The sequence below is a fragment of the Saccopteryx bilineata genome, chromosome 2 (assembly GCF_036850765.1).
Source record: "Saccopteryx bilineata isolate mSacBil1 chromosome 2, mSacBil1_pri_phased_curated, whole genome shotgun sequence".
Taxonomy (NCBI): Eukaryota; Metazoa; Chordata; class Mammalia; order Chiroptera; family Emballonuridae; genus Saccopteryx; species Saccopteryx bilineata.
Window position 1 is genome coordinate 352,392,356 of NC_089491.1, and position 26,557 is coordinate 352,418,912.

The window sequence follows — 26,557 nt, forward strand, 5'->3', positions numbered from 1 at the left end:
AGCCAGTATCCACGGCCACCATCACAGCTGCCTGGCCCATGCAGGTTCGCATTGGATTCAGACAGTAAAGAAACAATGGAGCCAAAAACTGCTGGGCCATCATCTTTAATCCTAGCTTGCACCTGGCGGGCAAGTAAAAACACACACTGGACTCCAAAACCCCTTTATTCAGTGCTCACAAAGCTACTAACTTATCCGAGTTTCCTAGAATCAAAGGTTTCTAGCTCACCAGACTTATTCACCTCTATTCCCCATCTTCTTCCTTCTCTCTGCACAAACTGGCTTCTCACTCAGCACTCCACCATCTTGGCTGCTTCTCCTGGTCTCCTCTATGTGGCCTTTCTCTGCTCTGCTCTCTAATGCTAATCTCAGGAACCGAGAGAGCAAGCTCCCGTTCTGCCCCATTTTATAGTGCAGAAACCAAAACTTTTTTTTTTTTTTCTTTCTGAAGCTGGAAATGGGGAGGCAGTCAGACAGACTCCCACATGCGCCCGACCGGGATCCACCCGGCACACCCACCAGGGGGCGATGCTGTGCCCAGTTGGGGCATTGCTCTGTTGCGACCAGAGCCACTCTAGCACCTGAGGCAGAGGCCACAGAGCCATCTTCAGCGCCTGGGCTATCTCTGCTCCAATGGAGCCTTGGCTGCAGGAAGGGAAGAGAGAGACAGAGGAAGGAGAGGGGGAGGGGTGGAGAAGCAGATGAGCGCTTCTCCTGTGTGCCCTGGCCAGAACCGAACCCGGGACTTCCGCACGCCAGGCCGATGCTCTACCACTGAGCCAACCAGCCAGGGCAAAACCAGAACTTTTAATCCAATATACAAACAAGGGAAATCTCTAATACAAAGTCACTCATCTGAGGCATGATGATTTTGCACCACCCCACATCAAAAAGGTGGGAAAGGCTTAGTCCTAAAACCAAGCCCCAGGCTACAAGGATCCTGCCTGCCCACAGCCTGCCCCCAACACACAATATCACCTGGGCAACGGCTTCCACGTGGGCAGCGCCATCTTTAACAAAGTGAGCATAATATATTTTATCTGCCCAACACTGTGCCTTCATTTCATCCTGTAAATTATAGAAGGAATATTATGAGCCACATAGGCCTTCTATAGGAGTAAACAAATATAAAATTCTTAGAACTGAAGGAGGAGAAACCAGAAGAATGGAGAGGGGGGACTTACACTCCAGCCTGTGACCTCAGTGTTCTTGACTGAGGGAACAAGGGCAGACAGAAAAGTTTGAAAAATAACAAACCACAGGTGTGGACCTTGCTTGTTATAAGTTCCTTGAAATGAACTTGCAGCTACAGTAAGAAGAATGAGTGATAGGATTATCAAGGACAGACTCTCCAGCCTCCTCTCCTCTTCCCCCTCTTAAAACAGGAAAGTCAAGTAGGCCTGCAAACAAAGAAGTCATAGAAATCAGGCATTTGTCACATGAAAGCTAAAGCTGTAAACGTATATATAATGTAAGAAATCTAACTTCAAGGAGCACGTGCTTTGTTGCTTCTTTTGAGGTCACATGTTTCCACTGGCTAAATAAATCCTACTTCCTTCATCAAGTTGGGCGTTTTTGTCCTCCTTTGATTCCTGCAATAGAACCAGTTAGAAATTGATCCAAATTAACTAATTACTAATTAACCAACAAACTAATTTTAAGTCCTCCATTTTTTTCTTCTACAGAGATGGTATGTGACTCCTTTATGAGCCTTCAAATAGAAAATAAAATTTATGGTAACCATTTTTTGAGTGGAAGTAACTTGTGAGTGATTATTCAAAATAATGGGACCAGGGAAAACTATTCAACAAGTTTATAAAAAAGAATATCATTGCCTGACCAGGCAGTGGCGCAGTGGATGGAGCGTTGGACTGGGATGTGGAGGACCCAGGTTCGAGACCCTGAGGTCGCCAGCTTGGGCATGGGCTCATCTGATTTGAACAAAGCTCACCACCTTGGACCCAAGGTCATTGGCTCGAGCAGGGAGTTGCTTGGTCTGCTGAAGGCCCATGGTCAAGGCATATATGAGGGAGCAGTCAATGAACAATTAAGGTGTTGCAACAAGAGACAAATGATTGATGCTTCTCATCTCTCTCCGTTCCTGTCTGTCATCACTCTCTCTGACTGTGTCTGTAAAATAAAAAATAAAAATATAATCTGGTCTTATAATGAGCAATCCCAGCTAGGAAACTCATTTTCAGTGTGTGTTAGGGGCCTAGTGTTGTGTATGGGACCTCAGTATTGTGTATAAAGAGTTGGACATAAAAAGGAATTTTTATACTTGCTTCTGGTAGCTTAGAATAGAAAGTCCCCAGTAGTGTGTACAAAGAAGTTAAGCATTGAACGGAGCTTGCCTATGGCAATAACTTAGAGTAGAAATTTTTTTTTTTTTTTTTTTTTGGTATTTTTCTGAAGCTAGAAACCAGGAGAGACAGTCAGACAGACTCCCGCATGCGCCCGACCGGGATCCACCCGGCACGCCCACCAGGGGGCGATGCTCTGCCCCTCCGGGGCATCGCTCTGCCACGACCAGAGCCACTCTAGCGCCTGGGGCAGAGGCCAAGGAGCCATCCCCAGCGCCCGGGCCATCTTTGCTCCAGTGGAGCCTCGCTGCAGGAGGGGAAGAGAGAGACAGAGAGGAAGGAGAGGGGGAGGGGTGGAGAAGCAGATGGGCGCTGGCCGGGAATTGAACCCGGGACTTCCATACGCCAGGCTGACGCTCTACCACTGAGCCAACCGGCCAGGGCCGAGTAGAAAATTTTTACAATCCCAACTAGTTAGATACCTTGACTTAAATCTGGCCTACAGAAGCAAGATGTAGTTTTATGCTTGTTGGGCAGATAAAATGTATTATGCTCACTTTGTTAAAGTGGCGCTGCTCACATGGAGGCTGTTGCCCAGGTGATATTAATGTGTGTCTCTGGGCAGGCAGAATCCTTGTAGCCTGGGGCTTGGTTTTGGGATTAAGCTTTTCCCACCCTTTTTAATGTGGGGTGGTACAATCCAATCATGCCTCAGAGAAGTGACTTTGTATTAGAGACTTCCCTATTCTGTATATTGGATTAAAGGTTTGGATTTCTACACTATAAAATGGGGGCAGAACGAGAGCTTGGGCTCTTGGTTCCTGGGATGATTAGCATGAGAGAGCAGAGGGAGCAGAGCAGAGAGCAGTAAGAGGCCATGTGGCCAGGAGAAGCAGCCAAGATGGCGGAGTGCTGAGTGAGATGCCAGTTTGTGAAGTTTGTATCTGGGATAAGGAAGGAGATGGGGAACTGAGGAGGATAAGGCTGGTGAGCTAGAAACCTTTGATTCTAGGAAACTCGGATAAGTCAGTACCTTTGTGAGCACTGAATGTGAGTGGGTTTTGGAGCCCAGTGTGTATTTTTACTTGCCCACCGGGTGCAAGCTAGAATTAAAGAAAATGGCCTATCAGTTTTTGGCTCCATTGTTTCTTTACCGACTGTCCGAATCCAATGCGAACCTGCAAGGGCGGGGCTGCTTTGATAGTGGTGGCCCTGGCCATGGCTTCTGGCTTTACAATGCTTTAAGCCTTGTAGCAATTATAGGAAGAACTGTAATCAGCTTTAGAACAAAGAATGCTTTCTACCGAAATATCAAGAATGTTGTGCATACCTGTTGTAATAGCTATGATTTTGTGGTTTATCCCCTTAAATACTGCTCTCTCCCTGGGTTCGGGGCTGTTAGCTGTTTCTCAACTAGCAGTCGCTGGCCAGCTAGTAAAGGTTTTTTAAATTTATAATCAATTTAGGTTCCAATCAATAATTACTCGCGTTGGTCCATAACACAGCGTAAAAGAGTGCGTTCCAGCCAGAGTTCTGTGTTTATCCAGTTGCTACAATGCCATTATATAAAGCACTAAAAATTGCCTCTCCTACAGCCCCCAGGGAATGATCAGAGATCTGTATGCAAACCAAGTACAGTAAAGGTCATTTTATCTTAATAGGATTGGGATTCTTTTTTTTTTTTTCCAACCTTAAGCAAACCATTGACTCCCTTACCCTGACCACCAAAAACACTTGGATAATAATCATATGATTTAAGCAGTGGTAAAATAATCTGATTTCACATAGAATTATAGGTATGAATCAGGATTTCCACAACCCCTTTCACAGGTTTGATCATTTGCCAGTTGATCAAACATATATGTAACTTGTAATTGGTATCTGAAGTGGGGGCAGTCTTGTGAGACTGAGTCCTTGATTTGTAGGATCTAATAGCTCCAGGTAGTGTCAGAACTAAACTGAATTGTAGGGCATCCAGTTGGAGTCTGCAGAAATTAAGGGAATTGTTTCATGTAGAAAAACCTACACATCTCACGTCATAAGTGTTGTGTGAATAAAAAAAGTGTTTGCCTTTTAAAGATTTTATTTATTCATTGTAAAGCCAGGAGCCACGGCCAGGGCCACCACTATCAAAGCAGCCCCGCCCTTGCAGGTTCGCATTGGATTCGGACAGTCGGTAAAGAAACAACGGAGCCACAAACTGGTGGGCCATAGTCTTCAACTCTAGCTTGCACCGGGCGGGCAAGCAAAAACATACACACTGGGCTCCAAAAGCCACTTCACATTCAGGGCTCACAAAGCCACTGACCTATCCGAGTTTCCTAGAATCAAAGGTTTCTAGCTCACCAGCCTTATTCTCCTCAGTTCCCCATCTCCTTCCTTATCCCAGATACAAACTCTACACAAACTGGCATCTCACTCAGCACTCCGCCATCTTGGCTGCTTCTCCTGGCCTCCTCCACGTGGCCTTTCTCTGCTCTCCTCTGCTCTCTCTTCTAATGATAATTTCAGGAACCAAGAGCCTAAACTCTCGTTCTACCCTCATTTTATAGTGTAGCTTCACAACCTCTAATCCAATATATAAAATAGGGAAGTCTCTAATACAAAGTTACTTCTCTGAGGCATGATTGGATTGTACCACCCCACATCAAAAAGGGTGGGAAAGGCTTAATCCCAAAACCAAGCCCCAGGCTACAAGGATTCTCAACACACATTAATATCGCCTAACCTGTGGTGGCGCAGTGGATAAAGCGTTGGCCTGGAAATGCTGAGGTCGCCGGTTCGAAACCCTGGGCTTGCCTGGTCAAGGCACATATGGGAGTTGATGCTTCCAGCTCCTCCCCCTTGTCTCTCTCTCTCCTCTAAAATGAATAAATAAAATAAAAAAGAAAAAGAATATCAACTGGGCGACGGCCTCCATCTTTAACAAAGTGAGCATAATACATTTTATCTGCCCAACATTCATTATAGAGAGGGGGGAGAGAGAAAAGGGGGAAGGAGCAGAAAGCATCAACTCCCATATGTGCCTTGACCAGGCAAGCCCAGGGTTTTGAACCGGCAACCTCAGTGCTTCCAGGTCAAAGCTCTATCCACTGCACCACCACAGGTCAGGTTTGCTTTTTAGTGGACATAGTTAAGTAATGCAAAGTTATATATATAGAGATATATATCTATATTTAGATATATATAAAGATAGATATAGATATATAGCTATATATATCTCCATACTAGACTACTAAAAAATGAGGTTCTGTAGCCTGGCCTGTGGTGGCACAGTGGATAGAGCAGACCTGGAATGCTGAGGTAGCCAGTTCAAACCCTGGATTCACTCCTTCAAGGCACATACGACAAGCAACAAGCAAGCAATGAACAAATAATATGAACCAACTACGAGTAGATACTTCTTTCTCTCCTCCTCTCTCTGTAAAATAAAATCTAAAAAAAATTTTAAATTTGATAGACTTAAAATATAAGGTCTGCCGGAAAGTTCTGTCCGTTTCTATCACAAGTTTCGACATGTAAGCACGTTTATTTGGTGCATGTGTGCCTTTTTTTTTTTTTAATTTTTATTTATTTATTTATTTTTTACAGAGACAGAGAATGGGTCAGAGAGAGGGATAGACAGGGACAGACAGACAGGAACGGAGAGAGATGAGAAGAATCAATCATTAGTTTTTCATTGCACGTTGCAACACCTTAGTTGTTCATTGATTGCTTTCTCATATGTGCCCTGACCACAGGCCTTCAGCAGACCGAGTAACCCCTTGCTGGAGCCAGCGACCTTGGGTTCAAGCTGGTGGGTTTTTCCTCAAACCAGATGAGCCCGCACTCAAGCTGGCGACCTCGGGGTCTCGAACCCCGCCGGTCCTCTGCATCCCAGTCCAACACTCTATCCCACTGCGCCACCACCTGGTCAGGCACCTCTTTACTTTTATCACTTAATGTATACATACTGACGTAGCAAATTAACTAAAACAAAGTTGATTCATGTTAGTCTTGTGTGTGAAGCGATAGTGTACCCATGGCTACTAATAAAGTTCATTTATGCCATTGTAATTTTTACAAATTTCAGCAAGGAAGAAATGCTACAGAAGCATGTCTGTTGCATCCACCATATTCCTCGGACTTAGCACTCTCCGACTATCACTTGATTTTGTCCTAACAAAATTTTTTAAAGGGCAAAAAAATTCAAAAATGAAGAAGGTATCAAACAAGCACTAGTTCAATTTTTTGCATCAAAAGATAAAAACATTTTTCAAAAATGGGATATACAGCCCTGGCCGGTTGGCTCAGCAGTAGAGCGTTGGCCTGGCGTGCAGGAGTCCGGGGTTCGATTCCCAGCCAGGGCACACAGGAGAAGCACCCATCTGCTTCTCCACCCTTCCCCCTCTCCTCTCTCTTCCCCTCCTGCAGGACAGAACTTTCCGGTAGACCTTTTATATATATATATATGCCCTGGCTGGTTGGCTCAGCAGTAGAGCGTCAGCCTGGTGTGTGGAAGTCCCAGGTTCAATTCCTGGCCAGGGCACACAGAAGAAGCACCCATCTGCTTCTCCACCCTTCTCCCACTCCTCCCGCAGCCAAAGCTCCACTGGAGCAAAGTTGGCCTGGGTGCTGAGGACGGCTCCATGGCCTCCACCTCAGGCACTAGAATGGCTCAAGCAGCTAATGAGCAATGCCCTAGATGGGCTGAGCATCACCCCCTGGTGGGCATGCCGGGTGGATCCAGGTCAGGCGCATGCGAGAGGCTGACTGCCTCCCAGCTTCTAACTTTGGAAAAATACAAATAAATAAAATTAAAAAGGAATATATCTACAAAGTTTTATTCCCAAATTACCTTAATATTTTGGATGTACAGTGGTACCTTGAGATATGATCAGACCAACATATGAATTTTTTAAGATATGAGCTGCGACTCGGTCCGTATTTTTGTTCAAGATCCAAGCAAGCCTGACCTGTGGTGGCGCAGTGGATAAAGCATCGACCTGGAAATGCTGAGGTCGCCGGTTCGAAACCCTGGGCTTGCCTGGTCAAGGCACATATGGGAGTTGATGCTTCCTGCTCCTCCCTCCTTCTCTCTCTCAGTTCTTTCTAAAATGAATTTAAAAAAAAATAAAAAAATAAAAAAATATATAAAAAAAATAAAAATAAAATAAAAAAAGATCCAAGTGAAATTCCAAGATACGAGTGGTGATTCTAGAAGCTGCTGCTAGTTGGCGTGTTGGCGCACAGGTCCAGTATTGGCAGTTTGATATACGAGTTAACTTAAGAGCTTGGTTACAGAATGAATTAAATTCGTATCTCAAGGTACCACTGTATTTGGCTCTGTGATGTACTGATATGGAAACAATACTCAAGAGATGAGATTAAGAGATAAAAACATGTAAAGAAAAAGATTAAACACATGTCTATGCAGATTATCAATGAGAAACAAAATTGGAAGAAATGTTGGCCGCCTTGGGAAATGAAGTGGGTGTTTTCATTAAGTACCATTTTGTACATCATCAATTTTCTATCGTACTGATCTGTTACATAGACAAATAAAATTTAATAAAAATAGAAACATTAAAACATTTGTGATTACTTATCTTCAGCTCCTTAAAAATAGGTCTGAATATAGCCCTAGAAATACATACAGAAAACAGCTAATTTTAGCATTTGCAGTTAAGTATGTCAAACCAAAAATGTTTTCAATATTAGATAACTAGTTGGACTCTATGGCACTAAAAAATTAATGCTATGGCATTTTTGCATTAAAGATTACTTAATCTATCACTTTAGTCAAATAAAAGTTTTAATTTCATATAATTCAGGATTAGATTATTTTCTTTAAAACCCGTGGCAGAAAAAGTGAAAAATAGCTAAATGGATTTTCTTTAATATACACTCAGATTTTTTTTTTCTTTTTTTTTTCATTCAGATTTCTTGAATGTCTATATTTGGTGCAGCTCACATGGTATCACAGTTATAAAAGATAGAAAAAAACCCTTCACAATAAATTGACTCTAAAAGTGTCTTCTAGTTGCTATGTCTCTAGCTTGGAACGATCTGAAAAACAAACTATTATACAAAGTTCCTTTTTAAAAACTAGCCACAGGCCTGACCTGTGGTGGCGCAGTGGATAAAGCGTCAACCTGGAAACGCTGAGGTTGCTGGTTCAAAACCCTGGGCTTGCCTGGTCAAGGCACATATGGGAGTTGATGCTTCCTGCTCCTCCCCCCCCTCTATAATTAATAAATAAAATCTTTAATAAAAAAATAAATAAATAAACTAGCCACAATTAATATTTTACCTAGACCATGGGTTCTCAATTAATCTTCTTATGACAAACTGGTATGCTTCCAATTGTGCAGTAGGTATATAATCAACTCTTCAATCTTTCAATGATAGGTCTTGTTCTAAGTTAATTCAATTTTTTAAAATTTCACATTGCAGAACAAAGTCACCACACCAAAATAACATACTCTTAATGTTTTAGTGTTAGTTCCTTTTAATTTTTTCCTATATTACCAAAGTAGAGTTTTATTCATTTTTAATTGCTACATATTTCATCAAATGCTTACAAGCCATAACTGACTTAACCATATTCTTATGATTTAGCCAATTTGATGTATTCTGAATTAAAATTAAAAAGTGCAAAAATGAACATTACATGTATCTTAAGTTACTCTAAAAGCACAATCATGTCACAACAGAAAGTTCATATATATCATTAAAACCAACAGCAAATGGAATCCAACATCACGAACAGTTCACAGATTTATTAGATGAACAAACATATCCATGTAATCAATGAAAACTGTATGATATATAAAATAATTTAAGAAATGTTGAGAATTAGCAGCACCATCATTATTGAAATAGCAAGAAAAACTTTACATATTTTATGCAAACACTAAAAGAGGGTAACCACTTTCCGACCAAATAATATCACTGAATGGGATAACTGAGAAGGAAAACATACCTCCTTCCATACCAGAGATTTAGTTAGTATATCTGATGATTAATTTTTTTAAAAATGCTACTGAAATAAGAGATACTGCATAGTATTTTAATTAGGACAAGGAGATTAATACCCAGCTACTCTTGCTTCTATGAAAAATTTAGTTCTGATTTATGAATTTAGAAATAAAAAATAATTTTTTGAAAGACACTATTTCTTCTAAGAAACATTAAGTGGAACACGGTCACTATGAAAATACATCACTTCTCCAGTTTGTTTAATAATTTACTTTAAAAAGTTGTATAGTTTTCATCACAATGACTTAATAAGCATTTCTAAAAGCTTAAATGTTATTTCTAAAATCTAATAGATTCTTTTGATTTTTTAAAAAAACCTTTAGCCCTGTTGTTATATTTACTGTGTATCAGAGTAAGACAGAGTCTGTGTGAAGGATACAAATTTACACACACTTTACAGCAATGTATACCCTAATGTCTACAAAATTCACATTTATAATACAAACAAGTACAAGGCCAGGATTAAACTGCTGATTTTCAAAAATTTAAGCTGTATACTATTTTTATTTTGTCCCTTTAAAAAAAGTTCAACTTCGGCACCAACTTCAAAAAGCCTCATATACTAAATTTGGAAAGAAACCATTTTCCAAATACAGTTCAGCAAACACAAACAGTTTTTCTGTGTTGGTGAAGTAAAGGATTTCCAATTTTCTTCTGGCCCCTAAGTCTGCGTCGCATTGAACGTTTAACAGAGTTCTTTCGCTGCGAAGTTGTGGGGAGGCTTGCAGGCTGAGCACTACTACTTCGGCTTAAACCATGTCGTCTATGCTTCTTCATAAGAGGGCCGGAATTGGATTCTTCTAATGTCCTTTTAAAGTTTGCTGGAGGGGTTCTTTCAACATCTTGGGCTTTCATTTGACCTGGAGTTGACACCTTTAAATTCTTTTGGTCCATGATGGTGTTTGTTGAATTGGTAGGCACAAGGCCAATTGACAGGCTATTATTTAAAGAATCATGTATCCTTAAAGTCAGGGCTTTAGTGCAGTTTTCTTCAAGTGGCTCTGGATCTTTTGAGGGTATGACTGTAGCCTGGACATTCGCTCGAGCTCTCTCTGCTGGGACTTCTAAGTAATTCTCTGAGAAGGCATTATTACGAACAAGGGCAGGTATATGGTCCTTAGAGTTCATTCTTGGCCAAGGGTCCTCCTCCAGTGACTGAAAAGCAAGAGAGGAAACAAAATAATATATCCTAGAATTCAGCCTAACCCTTGGGGAGAGAATTAGAATAAGTGACCAACATCTACCCTAATGCCTCCTTCTTTATTCTGCCTAAAAGTTTGTTATTCAAATACAAATACACAGGGAACACAAAATTCAGAAATAGGCAAATAATTAGCTCCTTAAAGCTCCTTAAAAGGTTTTAATCTGCATTGTTATTCAAGAGTTTTCAAATAAAAGATATGATTACAAATGTACATAGTGTTAGAAGGGGATCAATATGTTCCAAATATTAGTGTTAATATTCTCCAGTGGCCACATCTAACTGATAGATAAAATGGCTACTCAGCCACCATCTTTATTAAGAACAATGTAGGCCTGAAGGAGGAATAAGAACTTGCTTATTCAGTAATCCAGCTCAAACCTCCCTTGTACCTGGATGCTGATAAGGGACAATTGGATGAGGTGTGTAGAGCAGTGGTAGTCAACCTGGTCCCTACCGCCCACTAGTGGATGTTCCAGCTTTCACGGTGAGCGGTAGCAGAGCCACCAAAGTATAAATGAAAAGATAGATTTAACTAACTATAGTAAGTTGTTTTATAAAGATTTATTCTGCCAAACTTAGCGAAAATCTGACATAAAGTACTTGGTAAGTAATTATTATTATATGCTTTAACTTGCTATAACTCTGCTTTATAAATTTTATAAAGTAAAGTTACTTCCCTACTTTATAAATCACCATTACTGTGGAACCAGTGGGCGGTTAGAAAATTTTACTACTAACAGAGATACAAAAAGGGGTGCTGGTATAAAAAGGTTGACTACCCCTGGTAGACAATTTTGAGGAACTGGCACCACTCCCAACCACAAACAGAAGAAGTTATCTTGTAGCTGCCTTTACCCAAGATCCTTTGATGAATCCATATAACCCCTGCCCCATCCCCTCCTTGGGTCTGACACTCTTTGCTGGTGTCACCTGCCTGCATCCAGGTATCTTTAAAATAAATTTTCCTTTTGGAACACACTAGCCTCATGTTTTTGGCTGGGCTCATGGTTTCTGCCTTTTACTAACCACCTTTCCATCTTTCTTTCTTTTTTTCAAAGATTTTATTAATTTTTATAGAAAGAGGAGGTGGGAGGGGGCAGCAAGAAGCATCAACTCATAGTTGCTTCAACTTTAGTTGTTCACTGGTTGCTTGTCCTATGTGCTTTGACCAGGCAAGTCCAGGGTTTCGAACCGGCAACCTCAGCATTCTAGGTCAATGCTTTATCCACTGCACGAACACAGGCCAGGCACCACCTTTCTATTAGGCAATGCACACACAGCTGGCATTCAGATTAGTAAGATTAAGGCTCACTAACAATAAGTTACATGACAAAGAGTCACCACTTGAACTGAAACAAGAAATCTGAAAACTATTTTCAGGTAACACTAACCAAAAAAACTCTTGTCTATGAAAACAACTTAAGGCCCTGGCCAGTTTGCTCAGTGGTACAATGTCAGCCCGGCATGTGGATGTCCCAGGTTCGATTCCTGGTCAGGGCACACAGAAGAAGCACCCGTCTGCTTCCCCACCCCTCCTCCTCTCGCTTCTCTCTCTCTCTCTCTCTCTTTGTCCTACCCTCCTGCAGCAGCCATGGCTCGATTAGTGAGTTGGCCCCTGGCGCTGAGGATGGCTCCATGGCCTCTGTCTCAGGCGCTAAAAAATGGCTATGGTTGCAAAAGAGAAACGGCCCCAGAGGGCCAGAGCATCGCCCCCTAGTGGGTTTGCCAGGTGGATCCCAGTCAGGGAGCATGCGGGAGTCTGTCTCTGGCTCCCCTCCTCTCACTAAAATTCAAAAAAAAAGAAGAAGAAAAGAAAACAACTCAAATATTATAGCACTAGCCTGACCATGGTGATGCAGTAGATAGAGTATCAACCCTGAACGCTGGGTTATTAAGTTAAAACTGTGAGATCATGGCTGAAGCACAGGCCCATGGGCTTAAGCACAGGGTCGCTGGCTTGGGCACGAAAGGTCACTGGCTCAACTTGAGCCCCAAGTCAAGAAGCAATAAATGAACAATTAAAGTGAAGCAACTGCAAGTTCATGCTTCTCATCACTCTCTTCCCTGTCTCTCTCCCTTCTTCTCTCTCACTCTGTCTCTAAAATAAATGAATGAATGAATAAATGAGTGAATGAATGAATGAATAAAAAATAAAACTACATACCTTGACTGGTGGAGTAGAACTTCGGGAAGGGGTCATCAGACAAGTCTCTTGACTATTATAAGAAGGACTATCAGTCAGGTTCAGATAGAACTCATCTTCATTGGTGAAACTTCCCTGTCTGTCCACTCCTGGAGAGATGCAGATTACTATGGCACTAGTATTATCTGCTCGCAGCATACGCTGCCTCCAGCGTCCCAGCGCTCGATTCACAAGCATTTTGGCACAAGACTGCCCGTGCTCACCCTGTGTTTAAAAGAAGAAGAAGGAAGACAACTCAAATTTAGTCACTATTACATCTGTATCAAATTAAAAATTAGGTATTCAGCCTGACCAGGTCGTGGCACAGTGGATAGAGCGTCGTTGCGGAGGACCCAGGTTCGAGACCCCGAGGTCGCCAGCTTGAGCATGGACTCATCTGGTTTGAGCAAAGCTCATCAGCTTGGACCCAAGGTCGCTGGCTTGAGCAAGAGGTTACTTGTCTGCTGTAGCCCCCCGGTCAAGGCACATATGAGAAATCAATAAATGAACAACTAAAGTGCCACAGTGAAAAACTGATGATTGATGCTTCTCATCTCTCTCCATTCCTGTCTGTCTGTCCCTATCTATTCTTCTCTCTGACTGACTCTCAATTTGTCACTGGAAAAAAAATAAAAACAAATTTTAAAAGCTTACAAAAATAAAAAATAAAAATTAGGTATTCAATATAGCCTAAATAAATTAAATTTGCAAAATTTGAAACATTACCCACACATCTCAAAACTATGTTAAAACAGTACTACTCTTGCCTGACTAGGTGGTGGCGCAGTGGATAGAGCGTCAGACTGGGATGCAGAGGACCCAGGTTCGAGACCCTGAGGTTGCCAGCTTTAAGTGCACCTTTATCTGGTTTGAGCAAAGCTCACCAGCTTGGACCCAAGGTTGCTGGCTCGAGCAAGGGGTTACTCGGTCTGCTGAAGGCCCACGGTCAAGGCACATATGAGAAAGCAATCAATGAACAACTAAGGTATAGCAACAAAAAACTGATGATGCTTCTCATCTCTCTCCGTTTCTGTCTGTCTGTCCCTATCTATCCCTCTCTCTGACTCTCTGTAAAAAGAAAAAACAAACAAACAAAAAAACAGTACTACTCTAGCCTAACCAGGCAGTAGCACAGTGGATAGTGCATCAGACTGGGCTGCAGAGGACCCAGGTTTGAAACCCTGAGGTCACCAGCTTGAGCACGGGCTCACCTAGTTTGAGCAAGGCTCAAGGGGTCACTCAGTCTGCTGTAGCCCCCCCATCAAGGCACATTTGAGAAAGCAATCAATGAACAACTAAGGTGTCGCAACAAAAAATTGATGCTTCTCATCTCTCTACCTTCCTGTCTGTCCCTTTCTTTGTCTCTGTCACAAAAAACAGTACTACTCTAAATTTTTTAAGATAATAAAATAAGGCCTTATCCTGTGGTTAAATTTCAATTGTATTTTTCTTTTTGGTATCAAGAAGTATGTAGCCTGGCCAGGCGGTGGCGCAGTGGATAGAGCGTTGGACTGGGATGTGGAGGACCCGGGTTCGAGACCCCGAGGTCGCCAGCTTGAGCGCGAGCTCATCTGGTTTGAGCAAAAACTCACCAGCTTGAACCCAAGGTCGCTGGCTCCAGCAAGGGGTTACTTGGTCTGCTGAAGGCCCGCGGTCAAGGCACATATGAGAAAGCAATCAATAAACAACTAAGGTGTTTCAACGTGCAATGAAAAACTAATGATTGATGCTTCTCATCTCTCTCCGTTCCTGTCTGTCTGTCCCTGTCTATCCCTCTCTCTGACTCACTCTCTGTCTCTGTAAAAAATTAAAAAAAAAAATTAAAAGAAGTATGTCTTCACTGTAATCTTACTGTCGTTATTAATGAAAAGTTACATACAGTTATTAAGGCAAAGTTATATAGAAGTCATCTAAAGAGGGAAGTAAACATCAAGTTACTACAGATAATTCACAAATGATATAATCAGTCATGGGAAAAAAACTCATTGCTAAGAGCTAATTTCCTCCTAAAATAAGAGCTTCTGAAAATCAAAGACAATGACCCAAACTAAAAATTGTTAAAGGATCTGAACAAAACTCAGAGATAAAGAAACATGAATAACTCTTAAACACGTATAAAAAAAATGGGTCAATGTTATTCATATTAGGCAAAAAGTAACATAATATAAGTTGTGGTACAGAGATCAAATACATACCAACAGAGGGGGTAAAAAACAACAACCTTAAATGACCTCAAGTTATGCAAATATAGGTTGGAAGAAAACTTTCAGCATCATACATTCAATAATTGCTAAGTTTCAGAGAACAGAAATGATAATATTGTGCTATAGAAAATAGGGCTATATATGTCTTTAAAAGTACCTTTAGAAATAACTGAATGATGAAAATGTGGAAATGGCTGAAAAAGAAATATATCATGAACTACAAGTGCAAAAAATTTTAATGCTATTCTATGTAATAAAATATATTCTAAGTACAAAAATATCAATGTACTATAATATACTATAATGTATATACTACATAATGGACTATATAGTACAAGTATTATATAAAAATTACACACACACACACACACACACACACATAATATATTATGTTTCATTTGGTTGTTCTCTGTATCCCTGAAGTGTATATATTCAAAATGAATGAAGAACGGGTGCTCACTTTGGCAGCACATATATTAAAGGTTAGCATAGCCCCTGCACAAGGATGACACACAAATTCGTGAAGTGGTCCATATTTTTAGATGCATGAACAACAGGTCCCACCAACTCTGAAAAATAAAACTTCATTAAACCAAAATAAATAAATAAATAAAACTGGGGTGGTTTTGTTTTCATCTTTTCCTTGAAAAAAAAAAGGAATCATCTTTACTCGAGGTTGTCTGATCTTGGGCATATTAGCATATCACAGTATTTTGACACATTAATGATGGCTAACTACAATAACTCTTCAGCTACTTTGTTTATAACTTTAATATTAAGCCATCCTTGTATTCCCAGGATAAGTACCACTTTGTAATTTTTTTTCAACACTGCTTTTTTCCACTTTCTCGTATGAAAATACATGTACCTCATACTTGATGAAAGGCAGCAATTATTTCTAATTCATAAAACTATCACATTCCCCAGTACATGTTTCATCATTCTCCAAAAAGTAGCTCACTGAGAACACCTTTATCTTTCACTTTTTCAGTGTGCCTCTATTTCCCTTCCCAGCAAAGCTCTATGATAAAAACAAACAAGCCAGTTGGCTCAGTGGTAGAGCACTGGCCTAGCGTGTGGATGTTCCGGGTTGGATTCCCAGTCAGGGCACACAAGAGAAGTGACCATCTGCTTCTCCACCCTTCCCCATCCCTTTCTCTTTCTTTCTCTCTCTCCCCCTCCTGTAGCCATGGCTCTATTGGTTCAAGCACATCGGCTCCAGGCACTAAGGATGGCTCCATGGAGCCTCCACCTCAGGTGCTAATAATAGCTGGGTTGTGAGCATGGACCAAAATGGTCAGAGCATCAGCCCCAGATGGGGCTTGCCAGGTGGAGCCCAATCGGGATGCATGTGGGAGTCTGTCTCTCTATCTCCCCTCTTCTCACTTGGAAAAGAAGAAAAGAAAAAAAGAAAAAACAAACAAAAAAACAACTCTGTATCAGCCATTTCCACTACATTACTTAAATTTTCCCTGAGTTCACTATTTGCTGATTTGATCCTCCCTAATATTGAATCCTTTTCTTCTACCATACAATCTCACTAGGTGACCTCATAAATTGCCACCACTTTACCCAACTCCGCTTAGCCACTTCTCACCATCAAGTATTTTTTCTCCTCTTGGTCCTGGCACATTGAGATGGCAACTTGAGGTGGAATCATATTCCAAAGCCCATCACTCCCCAAGATAATATACTTGTGCTTCTGGGGATCAAGAGTGTGGACACTTGTATCTGGTTCTGGTGATACCACAAATTCACCACTGAAGAAATCATAGCTCCACAAATCACCTGCAGGACAGGGAGCAGAAGAAGCAAGAAGTCTTATTTCCAAACTAGTATTATCACAGCAACCGATTAAAGGAAAAAAATCTACATATTCATCTCAATAAATGCAGAAATGTGTTTAATAACATTCAAAATCTATTTGTGATATTAAGAAAAAGCTCCCTAGCAAACTAGAACTTTAAGGTAATCTCTTAATGCCTTCTGCCACCACTTCTCTTCCAATATTACAGTGAAAGTCCTTTCTGGCCCAGTCAGATAATAGAAATAAATCAGCCTGGCCTGTGGTGGCACAGTAGATAAAGCATCAACCCAGAACACTGAGGCTGCCAATTCGAAACCCTGGGCTCACCTGGTCAAGATATATATATATATATATATGACAATGAACAGCTAGAGTGAAGCAACTACTTCTTGTCTATCCCTCCTACTCTCTATAAAATCAATAAATCAAATCTTAAAAAATTAAAAAATAAAAGTAAATCAGACATATGAATTGAAAAGGAAAAAATAAAGCCATCACTATTTGCAGATAATTTTATTTCTACATGGGAAACCAAAATGAAATTTGGTAAATTATCAACATAGATACATTTAGCAAAGTTGTTAAATACAAACCTAATATATAAAAGTAAATTGTACTTCTACACAATAGCTAGAAAATATAAAATTTTAAACAATCCCATTTACAACAGTGAACCAAATGTAAAGTACTTAGAAATAAATTTAACAAAAGGTGTGATAGTTTTTTTAAAATTATTATTTATTCATTTTAGAGATGAGAGAGAGAGAGAGAGAGAAGAGGGGGAGGAGCCAGAAGCATCAATTCTCATATGTGGGCCCTGGCCGGTTGGCTCAGTGGTAGAGCCTCGGCCTGGCATGCAGGAGTCCCAGGTTCGATTCCAGGCCAGGGCACACAGGAGAAGCGCCCATCTGCTTCTTCACCCCTCCCCCACTCCTTCCTCTCTGTCTCTCTCTTCCCCTCCCGCAGCCAAGCAGCAAAAGTTTGCCCGGGCGCTGAGGATGGCTCCATGGCCTCTACCTCAGGTGCTAGAATGGCTCTGGTTGTGGCAGAGTGACACCCCAGATGGGCAGAGCATCGCCCCCTGTTGGGCATGCCAGGTGGATCCTGGTTGGGCACATGCGGGAGTCTGTCTGACTGCCTCCCCGTTTCCAACTTCAAAAAAATACAAAAAAAAAAAAAAAAAAAAAAAAAAAAAATCTCGTATGTGCCTTGACCAGGCACGCCCAGGGTTTTGAACCAGCGACCTTAGCGTTCCAGGTCGATTCTTGATCCACTGTGCCACCACCAGTCAGGCTAGGTGTGATAGTTTTTTATGGACAAGATTATATAATTAGATTTCTTTTGGAAAAGGAGAAATATAAACTATATTCACACAGATAGGAAGATTTAAAGATGTTAATTCTTCCAAAAATAACCCCATAAAGTCAATGTAATTCAAACCAGAACCCAAGAAGGATTTTTGTAGAATTTGGCAAGGTGATTATAAACTGTACAGGGAAGAGCAAAGGACCACGATTAAACAAGGTAATTGTGAAGATGGGAGAACTTGTGCTATTATACAAGAGTCCTAGTGACTATCTGTAAACCTTCTTTCTAGAAGGTTAACTCCTAGACCAAGAAGTACCCATATCAAAACTTACAAAACAGGCCTGACCTGTGGTGACACAGTGGATAAAGCTTCGACCTGGAAGGATGAGGTCACCAGTTCAAAACCTTGGGCTTGCCCAGTCAAGACATATATGATAAACAACTAGAGTAGATTTTTCCTGTTCCCTGCCCCCCACCTTTCTCTCTCTCCTCTCTCTAAAAATCAATAAATAAAATCTTTAAAAAACCCCAAAACTTACAGAATGAATGCCAATTACTTGGAAGAGATAAAAATGGGCATATTTATACTCTTAACCTACCATGTGACCAGTCTTTTGAGATAAGAGTGCACCCTTTCACTGAGCCAGAAAAAGAAGGTTCTTATTTAGTTATCCTCTTTCTTGATTAGGTTCATGCACACACAAAATGCCTAAACTTCTGGCCTTTAGACCTATTATATATAAACCTTAAAATGTTCAAAAAAGCCTGACCAGGCAGTGGCGCAGTGGATAGAGCGTCGGACTGGGATGCAGAGGACCCAGGTTCGAGACCTCGAGGTCATCAGCTTGAGCGTGGGCTCATCTGATTTAAGCAAAAGCTCACCAGCTTGGACCCAAGGTTGCTGGCTTGAGCAAAGGGTTACTCGGTCTGCTGAAGGCCTGCGGTCAAGGCACATATGAGAAAGCAGTCAATGAACAACTAAGGTGTTGCAATGCGCAAGGAAAAACTAATGATTGATGCTTCTCATCTCTCCGTTCCTGTCTGTCCCTGTCTATCCCTCTCTCTGACTCACTCTGTTTTTGTAAAAAAGTTCAAAATAAAAGAGCTTTTAGTTGACTCAGGCCATCAAAAAGATGAAAAAAAAAATAATTTATAAAAAAAAATCTACTCTTCTTTGATATATAAGACAAAGTAATTAAAATGTAAATCTTTCTTTTGCTCCCCAAAACTAGGGAAGAAGAAAACAGAAAGGAGAATACATAAATTTCTGCCTCTTGTTGATTGTGCAATACTTTGGAGAGAGACGTAAAAGCAAAAGGTTTTTGCACAAAAGGGCAAATACTTTTTGACCCCTTTTGGCGGGTCTGACGTTTTGCTACACAGGAGAAAGCTCTTTGCCCTTTCCCTTCCTTATTTAAACTTCTCCACTGCCTCCCATCAGAATTCTGGCCAATGCAAACATGTTTTGAGTTCAAAGAAAGAAAAATTAAAATCAATTACTGCAAAATTCACTGCTAACCCAACTGTCTTAAAAGGGGCAGTTCATCCTTTAGCGTAGCTAAAAAAATACATCTGAACACCAGAAGCCAATTATAACCCAGGTCAGGTCAGCTCACACAACACATTTACCTCTTTTTTTTTTTTTTTAATTTATTCATTGATTTTAGAGAGAAAGAGCCTGACCTGTGGTGGCGCAGTGGATAAAGCGTCGACCTGGAAATGCTGAGGTTGCGGGTTCGAAACCCTGGGCTTGCCTGGTCAAGGCACATATGGGAGTTGATGCTTCCTGCTCCTCCCCCTTCTCTCTGTTTCTCTCTCTCTCTCCCTCTCTCCTTTCTAAAATGAATAAATAAAAATAAATACATAAATATTAAAAAAAAAGAGAGAAAGAGAAACATCAATCTATTTCTGTATGTGCCTAGCCAGGAATCGAACCCACAACCTCTGCATTTCTGGGCAATGCTCTAACAGAGTGGTCCCCAACCCCTGGGCCGCGGACAGGTACTAGTCTGTGAGCCATTCGGTACAAGTCCGTAGAGAAAGAATAAATATAATAATTTACATTATTTCCATTTTATTTATATTTAAGTCTGAACGATGTTTGTGGGTTTTTTGTATTTATTTATTTACTTATTTATCTACAGAAACAGAGAGTCAGAGAGAGGGATAGACGGAACAGAGAGATGAGAAGCATCAATCATTAGTTTTTCGTTGCGTATTGCGACATCTTAGTTGTTCATTGATTGCTTTCTCATATGTGCCTTGACTTCAGGTCTTCAGCAGACCCAGTAACCCCTTGCTCAAGCCAACGACCCTGGGTCCAAGCTGGTGAGCCTTTGCTCAAACCCGATGGGCCTGCACTCAAGCTGGTGACCTTGGGGTCTCGAACCTGGGTCTTCCGCATCTCAGTCCAACGCTCTATCCACTGCACCACCACCTGGTTAGGCACAATGTTTTATTTTTAAAAAATGACCAGACTCCCTCTGTTACATCCATCTAAGACTCACTCTTGACGCTTGTCTCGGTTACGTGATACATTTATCCATCCCACCCTAACGGCCGGCCCATGAAAATATTTTCTGACATTAAACCGGTCCGTGGCCCAAAAAAGGTTGGGGACCACTGCTCTAACCGAGTTATCCAGCGAGGGTGCATTTACCTCTTTGTATCAGCAAAACTAAGCTTCCTGGTTAATGAAATGATGGGTCACAATTTCTCATATTTAAGTTAATATTAATGTCTTTATAAATTTCAAAATACTTTAAAATTTGTTTACTTGAATAGGTCATACATTTATATGTCACAAAACCCAAAAGACACAAAAAGATATACAATAGAAAAATCTCCCTTCCCATTCCTGTCCTTCCTAGTTCTCTACTTAGAAAACAACTATTGTTCTTCTGCATCTTCTAGACCAGTGGTAGTCAACCTGATCCCTACCACCCCCTAGTGGGCGTTCCAGCTTTCATGGTGGGCGGTAGCGGAGCAACCAAAGTATAAATAAAAAGATAGATTTAAGTAACTATAGTAAGTTGTTTATAAAGATTTATTCTGCCAAACTTAGCAAAAATCTGACATAAAGTACTTGGTAAGTAATTATTATTATATGCTTTAACTTGCTGTACCTCTGCTTTATAAATTTTATAAAGTAAAGTTACTTCCCTACTTTATAAATCACCATTACTGTAGAACCATTGGGCGGTTAGAAAATTTTACTACTAACAGAGCTACAAAAGTGGGCAGTAGGTATAAAAGGTTGACTACCCCTGTTCTAGAGACACTTACCGCATTCCCCCGTATATAAGACGCACATTTCCCTGAAAAATTTGGGGACTAAACACTGGGTGTGTCTTATACGGTGGTTGTGGCATTTCAAATGCCATAGATGGAACTGAGGATGAGGCAATATATATATAAAACCAATGATTCATCATCAGACACATATGAGGACCAGCTAATGGATGGAAGTTTTGACAGTGATGAGAAGTTGTATGAATTTTATGATGAATAAAATTTGAGTTCAATAACTTTATGTAATACATCTTTATTTTCTTTGGATTTTGGGCCCAAAATTAAGGTGCATCTTATATATGAGAGCGTCTTATACATGGGAAAATACAGTATATCTGTCTGTCTATGCATATCTATCTATCTATCTATCTATCTATCTATCTATCTATCTATGCATGCATGCATATATGTACACTCCTTTGGTAAAACCATCCCCAAGCTTACAATTACTCTTTTACTAACAACTTCTAAATCATTAGTCTCTTGTATCTTACCCATCTCTATTTCTTTCTCAATAAATCTCAATTTGCAGAAGGGCGAATTTCACCTCGCTTAAGTTTCTGAAACTCTGGATATTGACTGGGATTGCATTAAACTTATTGATCCATTTGGAGAGAAATGCCACCTTAAGACTATTATATCTCCCAATCCAAGAACATGGTGTATCTCTATTTATTTAGATATTTTCTTTCATCAGTGTTTTATAGTTTTAGTATATATATTACATTTTACCTAAGTATTCATGTTATAAATGCTTATTTTCAATTTCAATTTGAGTACAAAAAAATATGATTGACTGTGAGCCCTGGCAGGTTGGCTCAGTGGTAGAGCATCAGCCTGGCGTGTAGGAGTCCCAGGTTTGATTCCTGGCCAGGGCACACAGGAGAAGTGCTCATCTGCTTCTCCACTCCTCCCCCTCTCCTTCCTCTCTGTCTCTCTCTTCCCCTCCTGCAGCCAAGGCTCCACTGGAGCAAAGTTGGCTCGGGCACTGAGGATGGCTCCATGGCCTCTGCCTTAGGCGCTAGAATGGCCCTGGTTGCAACAGAGCAACGCCCCAGATGGGCAGAGTATCACCCCCTGGTGGGCATGCCGGGTGGATCCCGGTCGGACGCATGCGGAAGTCTGTCTGACTGCCTCCCCATTTCCAGCTTCAGAAAAATACAAAAAAAGAAAAAAAAGAGAGAGAGAGATTAGCTGTGTATGTTGTATCTGGCTTTTATGACCTTGCTGAATTCACTTATTAATTTCAGCAGATATTTTAGAGATTCTTTGGGATTTTCTATGTACTGTTACTATTTGTGGACAGAGTGGTTTTATTATTCACAGAACTATTTGAGATTAGGTTGCAGACATCAAGACGCTTCATCTTTAAATATTAAAATTTTAGCATTTATCCCCCTCAGTATAAGGATGTTCTTCCATATAACCACACTGAGGAAATTTCATATTCACCCAGTACTGTGTAATATAAAATCCCCATTCAAATTTCCCGTTGTCCCAATCATGTTTTTTTTAATATCCAGAATCCACTGAATGAACATTAATTGCATTTAGCTGTCGTATTCTTTAGGTTTTTTTTTTTTTGAAAGTGTGTTTTTTTAAAAATTTTATTTATTTATTTATTTTTTACAGAGACAGAGAGTGAGTCAGAGAGAGGGATAGACAGGGACAGACAGACAGGAACAGAGAGAGATGAGAAGCATCAATCATTATTTTTTCATTGCGCGTTACAACACCTTAGTTGTTCATTGATTGCTTTCTCATATGTGCCTTGACCGTGGGCCTTCAGCAGACCAAGTAACCCTTTGCTGGAGCCAGCGACCTTGGGTTCAAGCTGGTGGGTTTTTGCTCAAACCAGATGAGCCCGTGCTCAAGCTAGCGACCTTGGAGTCTCAAACCTGGGTCCTCTGCATCCCAGTCCGACGCTCTATCCACTACGCCACCACCTGGTCAGGCCATTAATGATTCTTTTTTAAAAAAAGTTTTATTGATTGATGTTAGAGAGAGAGGACGGGTGAGAGACAGAAACATCAATCCATTTCTGTATGTGCCCTGACTAGGAATCAAACTAGCAACCTTTGTATACCAGAAAGACACACTAACAACCAAAGTATCCAGCCAGGATCCATTAATGATTCTTTTTTTTTTTTTTACAGAGACAGAGAGACAGTCAGAGAGAGGGATAGACAGGGACAGACAGACAGGAACAGAGAGATGAGAAGCATGAATCATTAGTTTTTCGTTGTGCACTGCAACACCTTAGTTGTTCATTGATTGCTTTCTCATATATGCCTTGACTGGGGGCCTTCAGCAGACTGAGTAACCCCTTGCTCGAGCCAGCGACCTTGGGTCCAAGCTGGTGAGCTTTTGCTCAAACCAGATGAGCCCGCACTCAAGCTGGCAACCTCGGGGTCTTGAACCTGGGTTTTCTGCATCCCAGTCTGACGCTCTATCCACTGCACCACTGCCTAGTCAGGCCATTAATGATTCTTGCATGGATCAACTATTACTGTAATGGATGTAAACTGATGATAAAATTTGAACACTCTTAGCCCTGGCCGGTTGGCTCAGCAGTAGAACATCTACCCAGTGTTTGGAAGTCCCAGGTTCGATATCCAGTAAGGGCACACAGGAGAAATGCCCATCTGCATGTCCACCCTTCCCCCTGTCCTTCCTCTCTGTCTCTCTCTTCTCCTCCTGCAGCCAAGGCTCTACTGGAGCAAAGTTGGCCTGGGCACTAAGGATGGCTCCATGGCCTCTATCTCAGGTGCAAGAATGGCTCAGGCAACAACGGAGCAACGACCCAGATGGGCAGAGCATTGCCCCCTGGTGGGCATGCAGGTGGATTCTGGTCAGGCGCATGTGGGGGTCTGTCTCTGCCTCCCCACTTTCTGAAGTGAGCTTCAGAAAAATAGAAAAGAAAATAGAACACTCTCACTCTAACTACATTTATTAAAAAAGAGCTTTCTGTTCCTCCCTCTACCTCTTTATAATATTTTAGTATCAGTATGGATTCATTTCCTCAATATGTTATAACTTGTTCTTATTATTGCTTCAATGTTTAAATCGCTTTAATTTTGCCAGTAAAAGTCCCTAGAATTGATTCATATCTATAGCCAGATTTAGGAACATATGATATAGCCAGTTCCCTTACTTTACCAGCTCAGGAAATCTACATGGCTTTCCCTGAGATCAAATGAGAAAGGATCAGAATTGGACACTGAACTAACTGTTTTTAACCCAAAACATGATGAGAATGTCAACTCTATACATACTGAAGGGAGGGGCCTTGGACATTGTCACAGACATTTTTGGCCTGTGGCCATTTCCCTTTTGTCCTCAGCTAGTACACTGGAAAAACACTAGAAAAGAGGCCTTTCTTCTGATTTCACTACATTCCCTGATTGCTTCTGTGACACATGGCAGCCAGCCAGTGCAAGGACACTCAGTGGTCCCTACCTCTAGTGAATTTCAGCACCCCGCCCCCACTGTGGGCAGTTTCCCATGGAGAGCTTTCCAGTAATTGTTGCTTTATCTAATCCATTCTCAAAACTGCAACCAAAACCATCTCTTTAAAACATAAATTTAGCCTGACCTGTGGTGGCGCAGTGGATAAAGCATTGATCTGGAACACTGAGGTCACCGGTTCAAAAACCTGGGCTTGCCTGGTCAAGGCACATATGGGAGTTGATGCTTCCTGCTCCTCTCCCCTTTCTCTCTCTCTCTCTCTCTCATTCTAACTCTCTCTCCTCTCTAAAATGAATAAATAAATAAAAATTTTTAAAAAACCCATAAATTTAAGATGGATGGGGTAATAGTTGCACAACGATGTAAAGGTACTTAATACCACTGAACTGTGTACTCAAAATGGTTAAGACAGTAAATTTTGTTATATGTATTTTGCTATAATTTTAAAAATAACAGCCTGACCAGGCAGTGGTGCAGTAGATAAAGTGTCGGACTGGGACACAAAGGACCCAGGTTCAAAACCCTGAGGTCACTGGCTTGAGCACAGGCTCATCTGGCTTGAATGCGGTTCATCCACTTGAGCGTGGGATCATAGATGTGACCCTATGGTCACTGGCTTGAGCCCAAAGGTCGCTGGCTTGAGCAAGGGGTCATTCACTCTGCTGTAGTCCCCCGGTCAAGGCACACATGAGAAAACAATCAATGAACAACTAAGGAGCTACAATGAAGAATTGATGCTTCTCATCTCTCTCCCTTCCTGTCTGTCCCTCTCTCTGTCTCTGTCACTGTCACAAAAAAAAAATAAGTAAATAACACAAATCTAGTTATATATTTTCCACTTAAACTCTGTAGAAGTTTATTCTTGTTCTTAAGATATCCACAGATTAAAGGACAAATTTATACCCCACTTAGGTGGAATATAAAACTGACACTCATGGACAAAGATAAAAATGAAGCAGTTACTGGGGGAGGGGAGCAAAGAGGGACAAATATACGGTGATGGAAAATGATTTGACTTTAGGTGACAGGCATACTACACAATCGACACTTCAAATGCTATAGAGATATTTACCTGAAACCTATGTAATCTTTTTTGTTAAACCTATGTAATCTTATTGATCAGTGTCACTCCATTAAATTTAATTTTAAAATTTAAAAAAGATACACTTAAAGAAAAATATATCCACAGACTGTAAAAATGTATTTTCTCATTTTATGCATGCCTCTTATTGCCATCTCTTGTTCCCATCCACATCTCTGTTCCAGCTACAACTGGCCTTCATCAGAGTCCTTTATGTTCACCATGCTTCCCTCTATCACAGGGCTGTTCACAAATGCAATTCCTCTGCCTGAACCACACTTTCTTCCTCCCTTAAATTCTAGTAATTTTTCAGACTTCAGCTCAAACATCACTCCTCTGGCCTTTCCAGCTAGGTAAAATACCCCTATTTTGAGTTTTCTTTTGCACATATACATATGTACATGTCCTTAAGATTTGCGGTTGTAAGTTTGTGATTACTTGATGAATGCCTCTACCCTTCTCTAAACTGTAAACTTCCACAAGGGCAAAGACCATGTGCTTGGCATACACTGCACTCAATAAATAACTGTTCAAAGAATAAATGATTTGCAAGATTCACATGCAATTCCACCCAGCAGCCACTAGGAGGCACCTCTGCTACATTAGTATTCAAGTAATTATGTTCATCATCAGTGCCTAATGATACATTTTTTATTTTATTTTATTTATTCATTTTAGAGAGAAGAGAG

At 40.9% G+C, this 26,557-nt stretch overlaps 1 protein-coding gene, 1 long non-coding RNA gene and 1 pseudogene across 2 annotated transcripts in view; 2 read left to right on the top strand and 1 right to left on the bottom strand.

Annotated features, from left to right (window-relative positions):
* Positions 1-26,557, top strand: part of LOC136326582 (uncharacterized) — a 57,085-nt gene that overhangs the window by 2,535 nt on the left and 27,993 nt on the right. The window lies entirely within an intron of this gene.
* The window catches only part of PPM1D (protein phosphatase, Mg2+/Mn2+ dependent 1D), a 61,427-nt gene continuing 43,919 nt past the window's right edge, over positions 9,050-26,557 (bottom strand). Inside the window, exons 4-6 of the mRNA XM_066262745.1 lie at positions 16,511-16,701; positions 12,692-12,934; positions 9,050-10,478 (exon numbers count right to left, since the gene is read on the bottom strand). Of these exons, the coding sequence (XP_066118842.1) occupies positions 9,921-10,478; positions 12,692-12,934; positions 16,511-16,701 (992 nt within the window). The 3' untranslated portion in view covers positions 9,050-9,920. The remainder of the gene's footprint in view (positions 10,479-12,691; positions 12,935-16,510; positions 16,702-26,557) is intronic.
* Positions 15,366-15,453, top strand: LOC136327368 (U6 spliceosomal RNA; annotated as a pseudogene).